At 56.1% G+C, this 12,955-nt stretch overlaps 2 protein-coding genes across 4 annotated transcripts in view; one reads left to right on the top strand and one right to left on the bottom strand.

Annotated features, from left to right (window-relative positions):
• The window catches only part of TLN1 (talin 1), a 35,003-nt gene extending 30,315 nt beyond the window's left edge, over nucleotides 1–4,688 (bottom strand). The window contains exon 1 of one of the 2 annotated variants that reach the window (XM_069001881.1): nucleotides 4,576–4,688. The gene's annotated coding sequence lies outside the window, so the exon portion shown is untranslated. The remainder of the gene's footprint in view (nucleotides 1–4,575) is intronic. The other variant, XM_069001882.1, reaches the window with a different exon arrangement.
• A 396-nt stretch (nucleotides 4,689–5,084) lies between these two features.
• CREB3 (cAMP responsive element binding protein 3) lies at nucleotides 5,085–11,777 on the top strand. Of its 2 annotated transcripts, none has more exons than XM_069001786.1 (11): nucleotides 5,085–5,141; nucleotides 5,597–6,042; nucleotides 6,746–6,883; nucleotides 6,966–7,224; nucleotides 7,446–7,558; nucleotides 7,801–7,893; nucleotides 8,396–8,502; nucleotides 9,352–9,420; nucleotides 9,576–9,660; nucleotides 9,797–9,878; nucleotides 10,331–11,777. In XM_069001786.1, the coding sequence occupies exons 3-11, from the start codon at nucleotides 6,746–6,748 to the stop codon at nucleotides 10,669–10,671; spliced, it is 1,287 nt and encodes a 428-aa protein (XP_068857887.1). In that variant the 5' UTR covers nucleotides 5,085–5,141; nucleotides 5,597–6,042; the 3' UTR covers nucleotides 10,672–11,777. The 2 variants fall into 2 exon arrangements, with proteins under 2 accessions (XP_068857887.1, XP_068857886.1); XM_069001785.1 differs by having other exon boundaries at nucleotides 6,673–6,883.
• The last annotated feature ends 1,178 nt before the right edge of the window (nucleotides 11,778–12,955 follow it).

The following is a 12,955-nucleotide window of genomic DNA, read 5'->3' as shown; positions in this document are numbered from 1 at the left end:
AAACTCCAGTGATGGCAGGATGCAAGAGCACTGGTGGGATGCACATCTGCTTATTCTCTTCTAGACTGATTTGCTCCTACCAGGCTTCCTATTATGGCTGCCAGGGAAAGCTGATCTTGCATCCTCAGGCTGACCTGAGACGGTTCTTGGTTAAAATGTGCTGGCAGCCTTCCTCACACTGCAGCAGCACATGGTGAGTCTGTGCATCCCTGCCTGGTGCTGCCAGCTCTGGTCCCCCTGGGAGGGGGTACACCAGTGCAGGCTGTTCCCAAACACAGACCTGAGCAGCCTAGGGGCAGGATCTGGGTCAGTTTTGTCCAGGAGCAAGTCAGAGGGCAGGGGCCCTGCTTCTGCAGAGCCAGAAAGCCATGCTTGTGGTGTGGGGTGGGAGGCAGGGACCAAGGAGCGTGCCGCCTCCGCCAGCACATGGAGCGGCTCCAGCTCTGCATTCCTGAGCCGTTCTGCAATGTTTCTGCAGAGGCCCGTGGCCCCCACTGTCTCTGCTGCTGAGGAATGAAATGCACTTCGGCTCCAGAGCGAGGGAGCCCATCGGCAGAGGTAAGGAGGTGGCAGAGGCACCCATTGCCATCTATCCGGAAGCACCAGCAAAGCTGTGGAGCTGAACGAATGGGAAGCACTCTGCCATGGAAAGGGTTTTCCAAGTATTTTATATGCAGGGCGGGCTGCTGCGGTCACCAGGCCAACTTCTCTACATCTAAAAATATTCTCGAGTTGAGCATAAAGCTACTTTCCATCCCTCTGCAGGAAAAGGAGAACATGCCACTGACAGGACAAGGTCAGAGACCATGGAGCAAGGGGAGTGGAGGATGTCGGACAGTAGAGAGGAAGTGAGAGGAGCCAGGACATCTGCCACCATTTCTGCATCCTCTTCTTGCCCTCACAAAGCCACCCAAAACCAGGCACTGAACCAGAGGCACCCCTCAGCACACCCTTCACAGGGGTCGCTGTGCTTCCCAAGACCCGACAAGATGACTGCTCAAGCCTTCCCACTCCCAAACACTTAGAAAAATGACAGAGCTCAGCAGGGAAGATGCTGATGACATCAAGGAGGACCTCAGGGAAAAGGGAGATGGTTCACTTTGACTGCCATATTCCATGAAAAAAGTCCAGGCTCCAGCAGCTGAACTTTGCTGACAGCAGGGTCTAGAGCAGAAATGCCCTCTGCTGCAAAACAACACCTCCTCAAACCGGAGTGAAGTTTGTTAGCAGAACACGAGGTTTGCAAATCTGTTGCCTGGTGCGAGGGCACCAATGCAGGGCTCAGCTCCTACAGACTCTTCCCCCCTGGGAACCATGTTGAGAGGGAAAAGCTGGACTAGATGCAACAGATGAGACAGCGTGGGAGCCTGGCAGTGCAAACCAGAAAAAGGAAAAGGACAGTGAAACTCAAGCTGTCCCCCTCAAAAGAAAAAAAAAAAAACACAAAAAACCCAAACAAACCAAGTCTTGATGAACACACACCAAATTTTTGCTGGCTCACTTCCAGAGAAAGCAAACCTATTCTCAGTCAAACCTATTCTCAATCACATTGTCGGTATGCAAAGTCAGATAAGGCACTGGAGCAGCCGGATTAACACATTTCTGCATTTTATAGCAAACTGTGTGCAACCCTTTTTGAACCATGGGCATGTTTCTGAGCCAATCCCAAGATGATGAGGGGGCAGGGGGTAACCTTGATGGGGTCCCACCACTTCCCCCAGGAGCGGTTGTGGCTTCCTCCATCTCAGCTCATGCAAGGTGAGCTAAACAGAGATGGTGGTGGAGGCCTCCAGGTTCTGCCTGAGGGCAGGGACAGTGCAAGCAGGGCTGCAGGCAGACAGCACCGTGTGGCCCAAGGAACCACTGTGTCATTGCCGGGGACAAATGACAGTGAGTTTTCCGTCAGGTGATGTAACTGCTATATTTGTGTCAGACGAGTTCACTGCTGCAATAACGGTTACAGGGGAGGGCTTGCGTCTTAAAAGACAAAAAAAACCCCACCAAAATTCAACTGAGGACAGCTGGAACACTTGTGGCAAATTTCCAGAACAAGCTGCAAATCTTCAGATGCAACAGTTTTGCCATTTTTGTTATGCTCTCTCTTAAGGGATACTCTGAAAGAAGTTTGGTAGTAGTATTTGGTTTTTTTCTTTTTTTATGGCAATACCAAATTTCACCTGGGAAAGGCCCCACTGCAGACCAGGAGCTGGCTGCAGGAAGCTTTATCAGCTGCAAACTGCCCCAGTGCTGGGGTTTTCCACAGGCACGGCCCAGTCAGTACAGCCACTGGCACAGCCAGGAAGATACCAGGCCACCAAAATGTGATGCCTGCAGCAGTGGCTTGGCTGGCATGTCAGCATCTGCACTCCAGCACCATCAACTGGGAGAAAAATTAAGCTGGTGAGAAGCCAGACTAGGCTCTGGCTGGGTTCTCCTGCATTCTCCAGTATGGGACCAGTACACACAGCCACAGCAGGCACTGAGGCAGACGTGGCTCAGCCCTGCACCAATGGGAAGGCTGAGCCAGCAGCACCAGCTGGTTTAGTGTCACACGCTGCCGAGCCCAGTTCCTCTTTCCCAGCTGCATGTCCACGTCGGATGGGAGGACAGTTTCTTCCAGCTGAGGCTGAGCTTGCTCCTGGGTAGCATGAGTGGCTGCCAAGGACAGACACAGCACCGCTGTGACCACTCAGCTGTTACCCATGGCTAGGGCAGTAGCATCCTCTCACCCCTGCAAGGAGGGCAGCCCTGCTCTGCGTGGGAGGTGGGTAGGGGCCGGGCAGCTGGGCTGGAGGATCACAGCCGCAGCCTGTGCAGTTCACACACACTGAGCTGAAGCAGCGCCGGCCATTAACTGCCCACATTTCCCACATACCCCACATCCTGTCTGCTCCTGCTCGGCATTCCCCGACCTCCAAAGGCATGGAGCACAAATCATGGCACCTCCAGGCTGCCCATGATGAAGGCAGGCATGGGGGCAAGCGGGACTCCAGCCGCAATCCCTCCTGCGTCCTTAGCAAGCTGGCCCTCTGGCACAGGACCCCAAAAGCAGGGGTTGAGGTGCAGTAGATGCTCTCATGACCTCTGGAGAGCACTGGGTGCTCTGATCCAGACACCCACACTTTCCACAACGAGCAACTTGCCCAGCACTGTGCTGCTGGACAGGCAGAAAGGTGAAAGAAAGAAGAGAGCATGGCTGTGCTTTGGGGTCATTTCATCCAGCAGCCAGCAAAGCTCAGTTCTGAACAGAAGGGTGCCCCACAGGACCCTCCTCCCTTTTCCTCACCCTTCCCACTCCACCCTTCCCCAAATCTGCTGGGATGTGTCACTTTGGGAAGCACCAAATGCCTGCCACTGCCATTCAGCAAGCAAGCTGAGTGTTTGACTGATGCTCCCCATGCATCATCACAAACTCATTTAGCACCTGGGGGGTTTCCCCCCACGGCCTGGGGGGAGGCAGGTGGTCTGGACCCTTTACTGGGCAACTCGCAGGTTTTGGCAAAACTAGAGATCCCAAAAATATGTGCCCTCCCCCTCTCAGCAGCGAGGCTCGGGGAGAGAAGAGAAGGGAGTAAACAATTATTGCTACCAAATATGGATCGAACAGCCAGCGATGAAGCCACGGCAGAAGCATGTAGACATCCTGCCGGCAGATTCAAAGGGATGGGGAGCTTGCAGGGGCTCGAGCAGGATCCGGCAGGGAACAGGCAGAGAATGGGGTAGGGTTTCCCCCTGCTTAGTTGCTTCGGCCGGGACATGGTGGGATCCAGGCCTTCCCCGATGGGGGCCAGTCCCGCCTTGCATGGGAACCACCCCAGCGCCCCATCCCGGGGGCCCATGGCCAGCTGTCTGTCCTGGTGGGAACTGCTGCGGTGACCTCCCTGGCTTCGGTGTGGCCATGGGAAGCGTGTCCCCTCGCGTCCCCACCCAAAATCACGCAGCAGCACACAGACACCCCTGCCACTTTTCGCCCGGCACGCTGTCCACCCTGCGCTTTTCCCCACGCCCCGGCAGGGTGGACAGCGTGCCGGGCGAAAAGCTGCGCCTGGCCTGCCTCAAAGGCTGCCCCACGGGCCGGTGGCCACGGCCAGGCTTGTCCAGCTCGGTCGCCAGGGCCCCCCAGGGTGGGGGTGCCGGCCCGGGCCTGGCCAGGGCAAACTCCGTGCCCAGGCCCGGTGGGGCAGGGCAAGGGCAGGGCCGGGGATAACGTGGCCGGGGATAACGTGGCCGCGCCAGCCCGTGCTGCCCCGGAGCCTCCGGTGGGCGTCGGTGCGCGGGTGCCGCCCGCCCCGGGGGCGAGCTGGGCACGCCCCAGAGTCTGAGTGAACCCCGTAAGCCCCCGGGTCACCGCGGACAAGCTCTGCCTGGAGCAGGGAAGCCCCGGTAACTGGGAAGCTGCTCCCTCCCTGCCTCCCCGCCATTTACCGGGCGGGGTGCGGGGGCAGGGTCCTCGGGACATCCGTTTCCGGCAGCCCCCCAAGAGCCAGGACGCTACCGGTCCCCAGGATCCCACTCCGAGGCCCCCCCTCCCCGGTTACCGGGACACCATGCGTCCTCCGTCCCCTGCCCCCGTACCTTTGCGCGGGCAGGAGCAGCGCGGCGGCCCCGCGACGCTGAGGGGAGCTGAGCGGGCGGCACCGCCCGCTTCCCGCCCCCCCGCCGCGCATGCGCCAGGGCACGGCGCGCCGCCGGGTGACACGGCACGGCCCCGCACGGTGCCCCGGGGCTGCGCTCCGCCCGGACGCCGCGCCGCAGGCATCCCGCTCCCGCGGACAACGCTGCTCCGTACCCGCGCGGCCCGGCCCTACGCCCCGGGGCTGGGGGCGGCTCCGCGCCCGTGTACCGGGGCCGTGCTCCGCCCGCTGCTCACACCGCACCCCCGGGCACCCGCCCGACCCGGGACACCTCCGAGGCCCCGCATGACCCCGGGCCCACCGCCCTCCCCTCAAGCCGTCTCTTCCATGCCCTCCTCTCCCCTCCCTTCCCCGCCCGCCCGCGCTCCCGCCGCCGACGCGCTCCCCCCACCCCCCAACCAATGAGCGAGAGGGACGTCAGCGCGGGAGGGGCGGGGGCGGTGCGCGCGGGGCCCGCCGGGAGGCGGGGTGACGTCACCGCGGTGCGGTGGAAGCGGCGGGGCTGAGGTGAGGGGCGGGAGGGCGCCGGGGGTCGGGGCTCCGCGGCTCCGCGGCTCCGAGGAGCAGGGGGCCTGGGGTCCGGCTCGCGGCCGGGGCTGAGAGGGGCTGTTTGGTTCTCCTCGGGTGGGTGTCCCGGCGTGGGGAGCGGCCCCTGCGCTGTGGTTGCCCTTCCTTCTGCCGTACCTGCTCCTCCTGCCCCCGTCCTCCCCGCGCTGCCTGCTCGGCGCACGCTTCTTGGGGAGACACTCCTCCGAGCCTGTGGAAGCGATGGGCCCTGGCATTGCCCTCGTTTGCCCGGCTCATCTTCCTCTTGCTGCTCCACTTTCTGCTGGCAGCCCTGCTCGCAGTAAGCTGGCACAGCCGCCCTGTGGCTGGGGAGGGCCCTGGCCCTCTGGTTTTGGGTGGGGTTTCAGGTGGTTTTGGTGGTGTTCTATTTTTTCTGTTTTGGTTTTTTTTTTCAGACCGTGGCACTTGACAGCTAGATATGAAAGCTTAGCAGTGCTGATGGAGGGGTGTGATGGATGCCCGCGCTCTGACAGCCTGAGCGGTGCCTTGGCTCAGGCATCGCCCACGAGCCGGCCGGGCTGATCCCGGTGAGAGCCATGCGAGGCCGCATCTCCTCAGGGATCGAGGCTCCTGGGCCATGTCTTGTCAGGACATAGCAGCAGCCCAAGCCGGGACCAGACAAAGCTGAAGCTGCCGCAGCCACAGAGGTGCACAAGCGCCAGGGCAGCGCTCGGCTGCGAGTCCCTCGCTCTGCCCTCGAAGCGCCTGTGGCTGCCCCGAGCCGCTGAGCTCTGCTGCTCTCGTGCTGCCGGGCCCTGACCTCCCTGGCAGCAGGGACGGCTCTCCAGGTCGCTCCTCAGGGCTGAGAGACACTTTACCAGTGTCTGATCTCTACAGCGAGGTAAGGAGCATTTTACTTTCAGCCTAAAGCTATATTGTGCACTAATGATATTCATATATATACAGCTGTTTATTTATTACAGTATCCACTCATTTATTACAAGTGTGTTAAATAGTGCAGTGTTTGACAGCTGTCTGAATTACTAAATCATCATTTGGGCCTTTGTCGAATCACTCATTAATTACCCTTCAATGATCACTTAATCACCATTTGATTACCATCTAATTTCTGTTCAGTCATCAATTACTTAGAATTTGGTCATTGTTTAATCATTAACAGAGTCCCTTTAGTTAAAACTTCAGCAATGACTGTTCTTAATAATTTTCCTGTGTCCGGAAGTTCTCCCTGCTGGCTGCACACCAGGGAGCATGGCACCTTCAGGCTTTTGTGGAACAGCAGGATCTTGCATGCTCTCCACACCATTAAGTCTGGGATTGTTTCACTTTTCCTCTCCTTCCTGCAGCTTTTGTGCTCTGGGTGGAGCGTGGCTCTTGTTGCTGGGTCACAGTAACCTTGTGGGGAAAATAGTGTATTGTTGTCACCGGTGGTGCTGTAATAGCCTTGCTGGGGAAGTAGTTGTGAACTGGCTGTCCCTGCTGTTGACATTTCACGGGGATGCTTTGTCTGTAGGGTCTAAGGGACATCTTAAAGCAAGGCTGGTGTCTCCCCTTGTGCCTGTGCTCACTTTGGGTGTCCTGCTCAGATGTCGTGCCCAGAGGAAGTGGATGCCCTGGCAGATGTGGATCTGCTTGACTTTCTCCTGAAGGATGATGCTCCCTGCCCTGAAATCCCAGGGGAGCAGAACGGTCTGCTGGAAGACTGGGGCCTGCCAACACCTGAGGTAAGTTCTTTGTGAGGAATTGATGATGAGCTGAGGTTTAGGAGGTTTGTCTCTCTGCTGAGTAAAAGCTGTTCCTCCGCAGCTCCTGGACAAGGAGATGGATGACTTCATCAGCTCACTGCTGAGCCCTTTAGAAGATGAACCAGACAGGCTCAGTTATTTGCCTGCCAACAGTGACAGCAGCATTTCTGAGGATCAGCATCTGTCCCATTGCCTTGGTAGCAATTTCGCCAGCCAAGATGTTGTGCAGGTTGACCACAACTACTCCCTTCACCAGGACTGGCCTGTGCTGGAAAGTGTGAGGTCTGACATGGCAGTAGGAGATGTCACCATTGAGCTGGGTGAGTGATGTGTATGGACTCTTTCTGCCCTGGATACAGGCAGAAAAGAGAAAAGCAGCCCCAGATTGGTTTATTTTGGTGGTTGTCAGGCTATTGATGGAGAGAGCCAAGAGCAGAGGCTTTCTGCTGCTGTAAAATTGCTGTTTCATGCTTCTCAAAGCTGGCTGGTCAGGTGCTTGCCTCACTGAGGCCTGGCATTTGACTCATCTTTCCTTCCCCAGGGGCATGGGTGGGTTTGGAAGGCACAAGCAAGACACTTGAGGAGAGCAGCAGTTCCCCCATTGCTGTTGCTGTGGAAGACGAATCCCAGCTTGTGCCTGGAGCCATTGTGCAGGTACTGACTCCCATGCCTGTGGACCCCAGCCTTTGCTTCTGTTCACATCTCTCCTTCTCCTCTGACTTGGCTTCTGTGAGGGATATCTCTGAGGGAAAGCATGACTCTGCCTTGGGATAGCTGATTCCAGTTCTCTGTGTTTGCTGCATGCCCTCTCTGGCCCTGGGTGGACTCCTTGTATTCCAGCTGAAAACCATGAATGTATTTGCATTCTTAGTAAGCTTATTTTTGCTGTTTTCTAGTCTGACTTCCCAGAGCTGGTCCTCACAGAGGAGGAGAAGCAGCTCCTGGAGAAAGAAGGTGTTACATTACCAACCTGTCTGCCACTAACCAAAGTGAGTCCTCACTGGAACCAAACAGACTCAGACCACTCAAATGTGTCAGGTAGTGCAGGGGTTGGAAACTACAGGACGGTGCCTTGATGGGAATACTGTTGAATTCCCAAGGTTCACGGCAGTGTTCATCCGAGTCCTTTTCTTCCTTTGGAGTCCAGGTGTTGTCCATGTGCACAGCAGCTTGTGGCTGCTGTCAGTCTCCCTTCTCACGGCTGCTTGCAGGAGGCAGTTACACCACAAGTGCCTCCAGCTATTTTTTCCTGCTTGCCTAGTAGCTTGTGAGCTGTATGTTTTTCATTTCCCTTAGACATGCTTTCCTTTTGCTATGCCATGGACACTGCTGGCTGCATCAGCAGGCCAGAGTCTGCCTTGCAGTTTATTCAGTGTTACGGGAAGGACAGAGGACACAAGCACTCAGGCTGGGCACTGAGATGTGTGTGGAGTTTGGGAGGGTGGGATTGCCAACACCCTGGGGTTGCTGTTAATGAGATGCTGCTTGCAGGCTGAAGAGCGAGTTCTGAGGAAGGTGCGTCGTAAGATCCGGAACAAGCAGGCAGCTCAGGATAGTCGTCGCAGGAGGAAGATCTATGTGGATGGCCTGGAAAACAGGTATGGTCACACGGCAGTGTCATCCAGCACTTGAGGGACCCATATGTTCTTTTAGGGATCCTTGGCAGAATGATGATGGCACTAAATTGTACTTTCAATCAAAACTGAGTTTTTGTATCATGTTACGATGGGTGTAGCACAGGATTTGTGATTAGAATGGCATGGTTGTTCTACAAGCAGAATCAATGTAGTACAATCTATAAGCAGTGTAATACAGGATTTATCATACAACTTAACTTACAGTTTCTAATCACCTGCATTCTGATACATCTTAGCTTACAATTTCTAGCCACCCAGGCCCTCTGCAGATTGGATCAGATCTTAATAGACACTTCTGTATGTTAATATAATGATCATAACATAGATTCAAAAATGCTGTAAAGGAATATGAGTCTCTCCCTTAGTCATGGCAGGAAACAGGCCTGAGCAGGGAGTTCCTGAGCCTTGCTGTCCAGCAGAAACTCTACTCCCAAGGTCCCCCTTAGGATTTTCTAATTGCTTGATTTTGTGGACAGTGCCCTCTGTGCTGTTTTGTTCCCCTGCTCTGTGATAGGGCAGCAACACAGAGCTGGCTGTGTGCCTGAGACCTTCAAGGCCAGTAAGGGAAGGGCCTGGTGCCTAGGGACTTTCAGTAAGGGAAGGGCCTGGTGCCCAGGGACTTTCAGGCTGGCATGGAGGAGAAGAAACATGAGAAGGTGCTCTCTGGGCTTTGCTGTAGGGGATACCAGGTAGACCCCAGGACCAGTTTTGTCTGCCCCAGCTACTCAGAGGTGGTGACTGATGTGAAGTCTCTGCTGTTGACCAACAGAATCTCTGTTTTTCCCCCACTCTGCTTGTCCTTTCTGGAAGGGTGGCAGCCTGCACAGCTGAAAACCATGAACTGGAGAAGAAGGTGCAGCAGCTGCAGAAGCAGAACACGTGAGTTTATCTTGTTGGGTTTGGCAGGAGATGTGGTGAGGAAGGCTGTTCCTCTTCTCGGGACTGTGGCCTGTCCCTGGCTGCAGAGGGTGGAGGGAAGTGTGCAGCTCTCGGTTCAGCTGCTGTGCTAACCTACATTTCCTGCTCTCCTGCAGGTCACTGCTCAGGCAGTTGCAGAAACTGCAGGCCTTGGTGAGACGGTCAGCCCCCAAAACTACCAGAAGAAAAACCTGCACCATGGTAAGTGGCTTCAAGCCCCAGTGCCTGTGGAGGAGTCTCTGCTGTCCTCACAAGTTTGGGAGAGAGGTGTTTATTCCATCCAGTGATGCCTGTCCATCTCCTTTGCTAAGATCTGTGCTGATCTTTCTGTTTCCAGATCGTGGTTCTGTCCTTCTGCCTCGTTCTGTCCCCCAGCATCCACTCACCTGGGAGCGTAGAGCCACAGCGGGAGCTCAAGGGTGAGTGCCTGAGTTGGGGCTGAGGTGCTCAGGTTGGGGCTGAGGTTTGGCTCCAGGTGAAGTGCTGCCCTTCACAGCACAGCAGCTTCCCCAGAGACAGCCTGAACTCTGGGGCACTTCCAACTAAGCTTCCCCTTGCCTGGGGTGACCACTAGGTTTGGGTTGCTGTCTCACCCCAGCTCTGGACTCTTTCTCAGCCTTGTTGCAGAGGTCTGCCTGGAAGCAGGGCCCTGTGCCAGGGGCGGTGCAAGGACAGGGGAGATCCGGTCCCTCTTGGAGCACAAACTGTGCTTGTGCCTGGCAGCTGTGCAGCGTCCTCTCCCCGCCTCCCATGGGAGGAGGAAGTCGTGGTTAAACAGTTTGTCCTCTCTCTGGGCTCTGTGGTGGCTCCATACTTAGCACAGGAGGGTGGGAGGCTGGAAGTTACAGGGTTGGCTCTCCCTCTCTTACAGTGCTGTCACGGCAGATCCGCGAGTTTCCGAACCATGGAGCACCTGATGTGCAGCACAGCACTGAGCTGGAGGGCTTCAGCCCTGAGCCTGGAGACCTCTTGCTGTCGGGCAACCTCAGTCAGTCATGGGAAGAGGGGCAGAGTCCACTCAACCCCAGTCCCAGATCTTTCAACAGCAACTCATCCTCTGACCCTCCGGCAGCAGCAGGCTCTGAGCCGGACCCACCCCAGAGTGACCCTTTGCCAGCAGCAGTGCTGGTGCCATGGAAAGCCAAGGGTCAGGAGTGGGTGGAACACCCTGACAGAGTTCTCATCCAGCAGCACCATGCCAACGAGATGTGACCAATGCTGCATCCTGCTCCTTGGGATGATACCAGGCACCCTGTGGGGCAGGGACAGAGCTGCACTAACAGATTATCTATCCAAGCATTCCTTCTGAATACTCTTCTGATTGCCAGCAGCTCAGAGGGTTTACCAGGGAGGAATCATTCTGACATTTATGTTTGTATCAGGCTCCATCTGAGATGGGACAGGAAATTCTGAGAACTTCACTATGGCTGCTGATGTGGCTTGCAGCCCAAAGCACATCTGGTGGCTTGTGGGGATGGGCTGTGGCCAGGAGACTGGAGCAAGCTGGGCTGAGTTGCCGGTACTTGGTCTGACTGGATGCAGTTGGTGGTGGAGGCCGCTGCCCTGCTTCTTCACTGCTCAGCTGGAGATGAACAGGCACTTCTTAGTCCATATTGTGGCCCCAAACATCTGTTCCATGTCCCTGCCCCTTAATCCTGCAGTGCTGCCTGATTTCCAGGTGTGAGGGAGTGAGTTGACCTTCAGTGCCCTCACAGGAGTGGTCCTTCCTGCTGCTGTGACAGACCCAGCATGTCGCCTGTTCCTGCTAGCTTTTGAGCCATGGCCACAGCTCCCAGCCTGGCTAGAGAAGGTAATGTGGAGTCCTTCCTGAGCCATGTGTGCTGTTTGCCTACTGTAAGGGCTGAGCCTTTCATCTCCTGCAGGCTTCTGGGCCTCAGGGAGCAGGCTTGCCTTGAGCCAGACTGCTGAGGTAGCATGTAGCAGAGAGCAGCAGAGCTGCTTGCTCTTCTGAAGGCCTTCATGGCCACAGGACAGTTTCAAAGCCATATCCTTGTGTGCCCAAGCCTTGCTGTGCTGGCTTGTGATGCAGTCAATGGTTCTGGGCTGAGCAGAAACACTTTGAGCTGGTGAGCAGTGTCTTTGCCCCAGAGTGCAGCTTAGTGGTACCTGTAGAGATCTCCTTGTCCTACTTCAGGACATTATTCATAGAGTCCTATAGAATGGTTTGGAAGGGACCTGTAAAGGTCATCTAGTCCAGTTCCCCCTGCAACAAGTAAGGGACAGCTTTGGTTGGATCAGAATAATCATGAATAGCTTCTTTATTAATAAGGGTCTAAATAAATATTAGTGGTGTGTGACTGTGTCTTCTCTGGTTGTTTTGGCGAGGTGCTGGGTGAAAGCTGGGGCCTGCACCTGGGGCTGGGAGCCTTGTGGGAGAAACCCAGCAGCGGCTTGGGGACCGTCACTCTCAGATCGGTGCAGGGGAACTCCGCGTGGCTGTGGCTGTGCACAGAGGCTTGTTGGGGCCTGGTGTGGGTTTGCAGGGCTGCTGCTCTGCTCTCACCCCGCTTCAAGGGTGCGAAAGCACTCTTGGAGAAAAGTATATGTGGTGAGCGCCCAGCATCCACCGTGCACCCCCAAGCCCCCAGTGCTGCGGAAGCGAGCAGCTTCCCCAGGAGGAAGTGCGAGGAGCCGGTGTCAGCCCCCACCGCTGCTTTTGTAATGAGGAGCTGCACAATCGCAGGAAATGGAGCAGAGCTAGGGTGCTGCAACAGCCACCGGGTGGGCCCTGCCTGCTTCAGGGTTGCTGAATTCAGGCTTGTCCCTGGGTCTGGTTGGGATCACTGGGTCCATGGGGGGTACTGGCAGACCTTGAGCTTGGGCTGCAGAGCCCAGAGTAGGGTTTGGGGGCATGGCAGCTCAGCCAGGCAGTGAGTGCAGGAAGCTTCATGCTTGCAGCCCATGCAGCAAACATGGTATGAGACAATGTTGTGTTGCGAGGAGAGACAAGCAAGGAGGGGCTTGCCCTGGAGCTCTGCCTCAGCACAGGTAGCAGCATGGTCCCAACAGGGCCAGGTCACAGCTCTACCCTGGCCAGAGCTGACAGCCCTTGAGCATCACCAGGGAATCACTGGACTTTTTTCCTCAGGGAAATGCTGTGCATGGCATCAGGAAGGTCAAGGACGCTGTCTACACTTCAGTTTTTTGCAGTTCAAGGCCAGGGTGGGTAATGCCTCTCCCCACTTGAGTCATTTTTTTGCAGTTTGAGACCAAGGTGTGTAATGTCCTGTTCCCACTTCACTTTCATTTTTGCAGTTCAGGGTCAGTGTGTGAAATGCCCTGTTCCCCCTTTAGTTTCATTTTTTGCAGTTCAAGGCCAGAGTGTGTAGCGTCACAGACGTTACATGGTGTCCCCGACCCAGCACTAATCAATATTGAATGAGCCATGTGAGGTAGTACATGGTGGTGTTGCCAGCAAAGTTGGGAGCAGCCACGTGAGCTGGTGTTTGCCTTGGGTGTGATGGGGTCAGTATTG

This window comes from Aphelocoma coerulescens (genome assembly GCF_041296385.1).
Source record: "Aphelocoma coerulescens isolate FSJ_1873_10779 chromosome Z unlocalized genomic scaffold, UR_Acoe_1.0 ChrZ, whole genome shotgun sequence".
Classification (NCBI taxonomy): Eukaryota; Metazoa; Chordata; class Aves; order Passeriformes; family Corvidae; genus Aphelocoma; species Aphelocoma coerulescens.
The sequence above is the reverse complement of the archived record's forward strand: the minus strand, read 5'-3'. Positions and strand labels throughout refer to the sequence as shown.

Excerpts from the sequence above, each read along its gene's own strand:
- CREB3 (XM_069001786.1), top strand. The coding sequence starts at position 6,746 with ATGTCGTGCCCAGAGGAAGTGGATGCCCTGGCAGATGTGGATCTGCTT. Across the intron at positions 7,225-7,445 it reads AGATGTCACCATTGAGCTGG|GGGCATGGGTGGGTTTGGAA; the intron begins GTGAGTGATGTG and ends TTCCTTCCCCAG. Across the intron at positions 9,421-9,575 it reads CAGCTGCAGAAGCAGAACAC|GTCACTGCTCAGGCAGTTGC; the intron begins GTGAGTTTATCT and ends GCTCTCCTGCAG.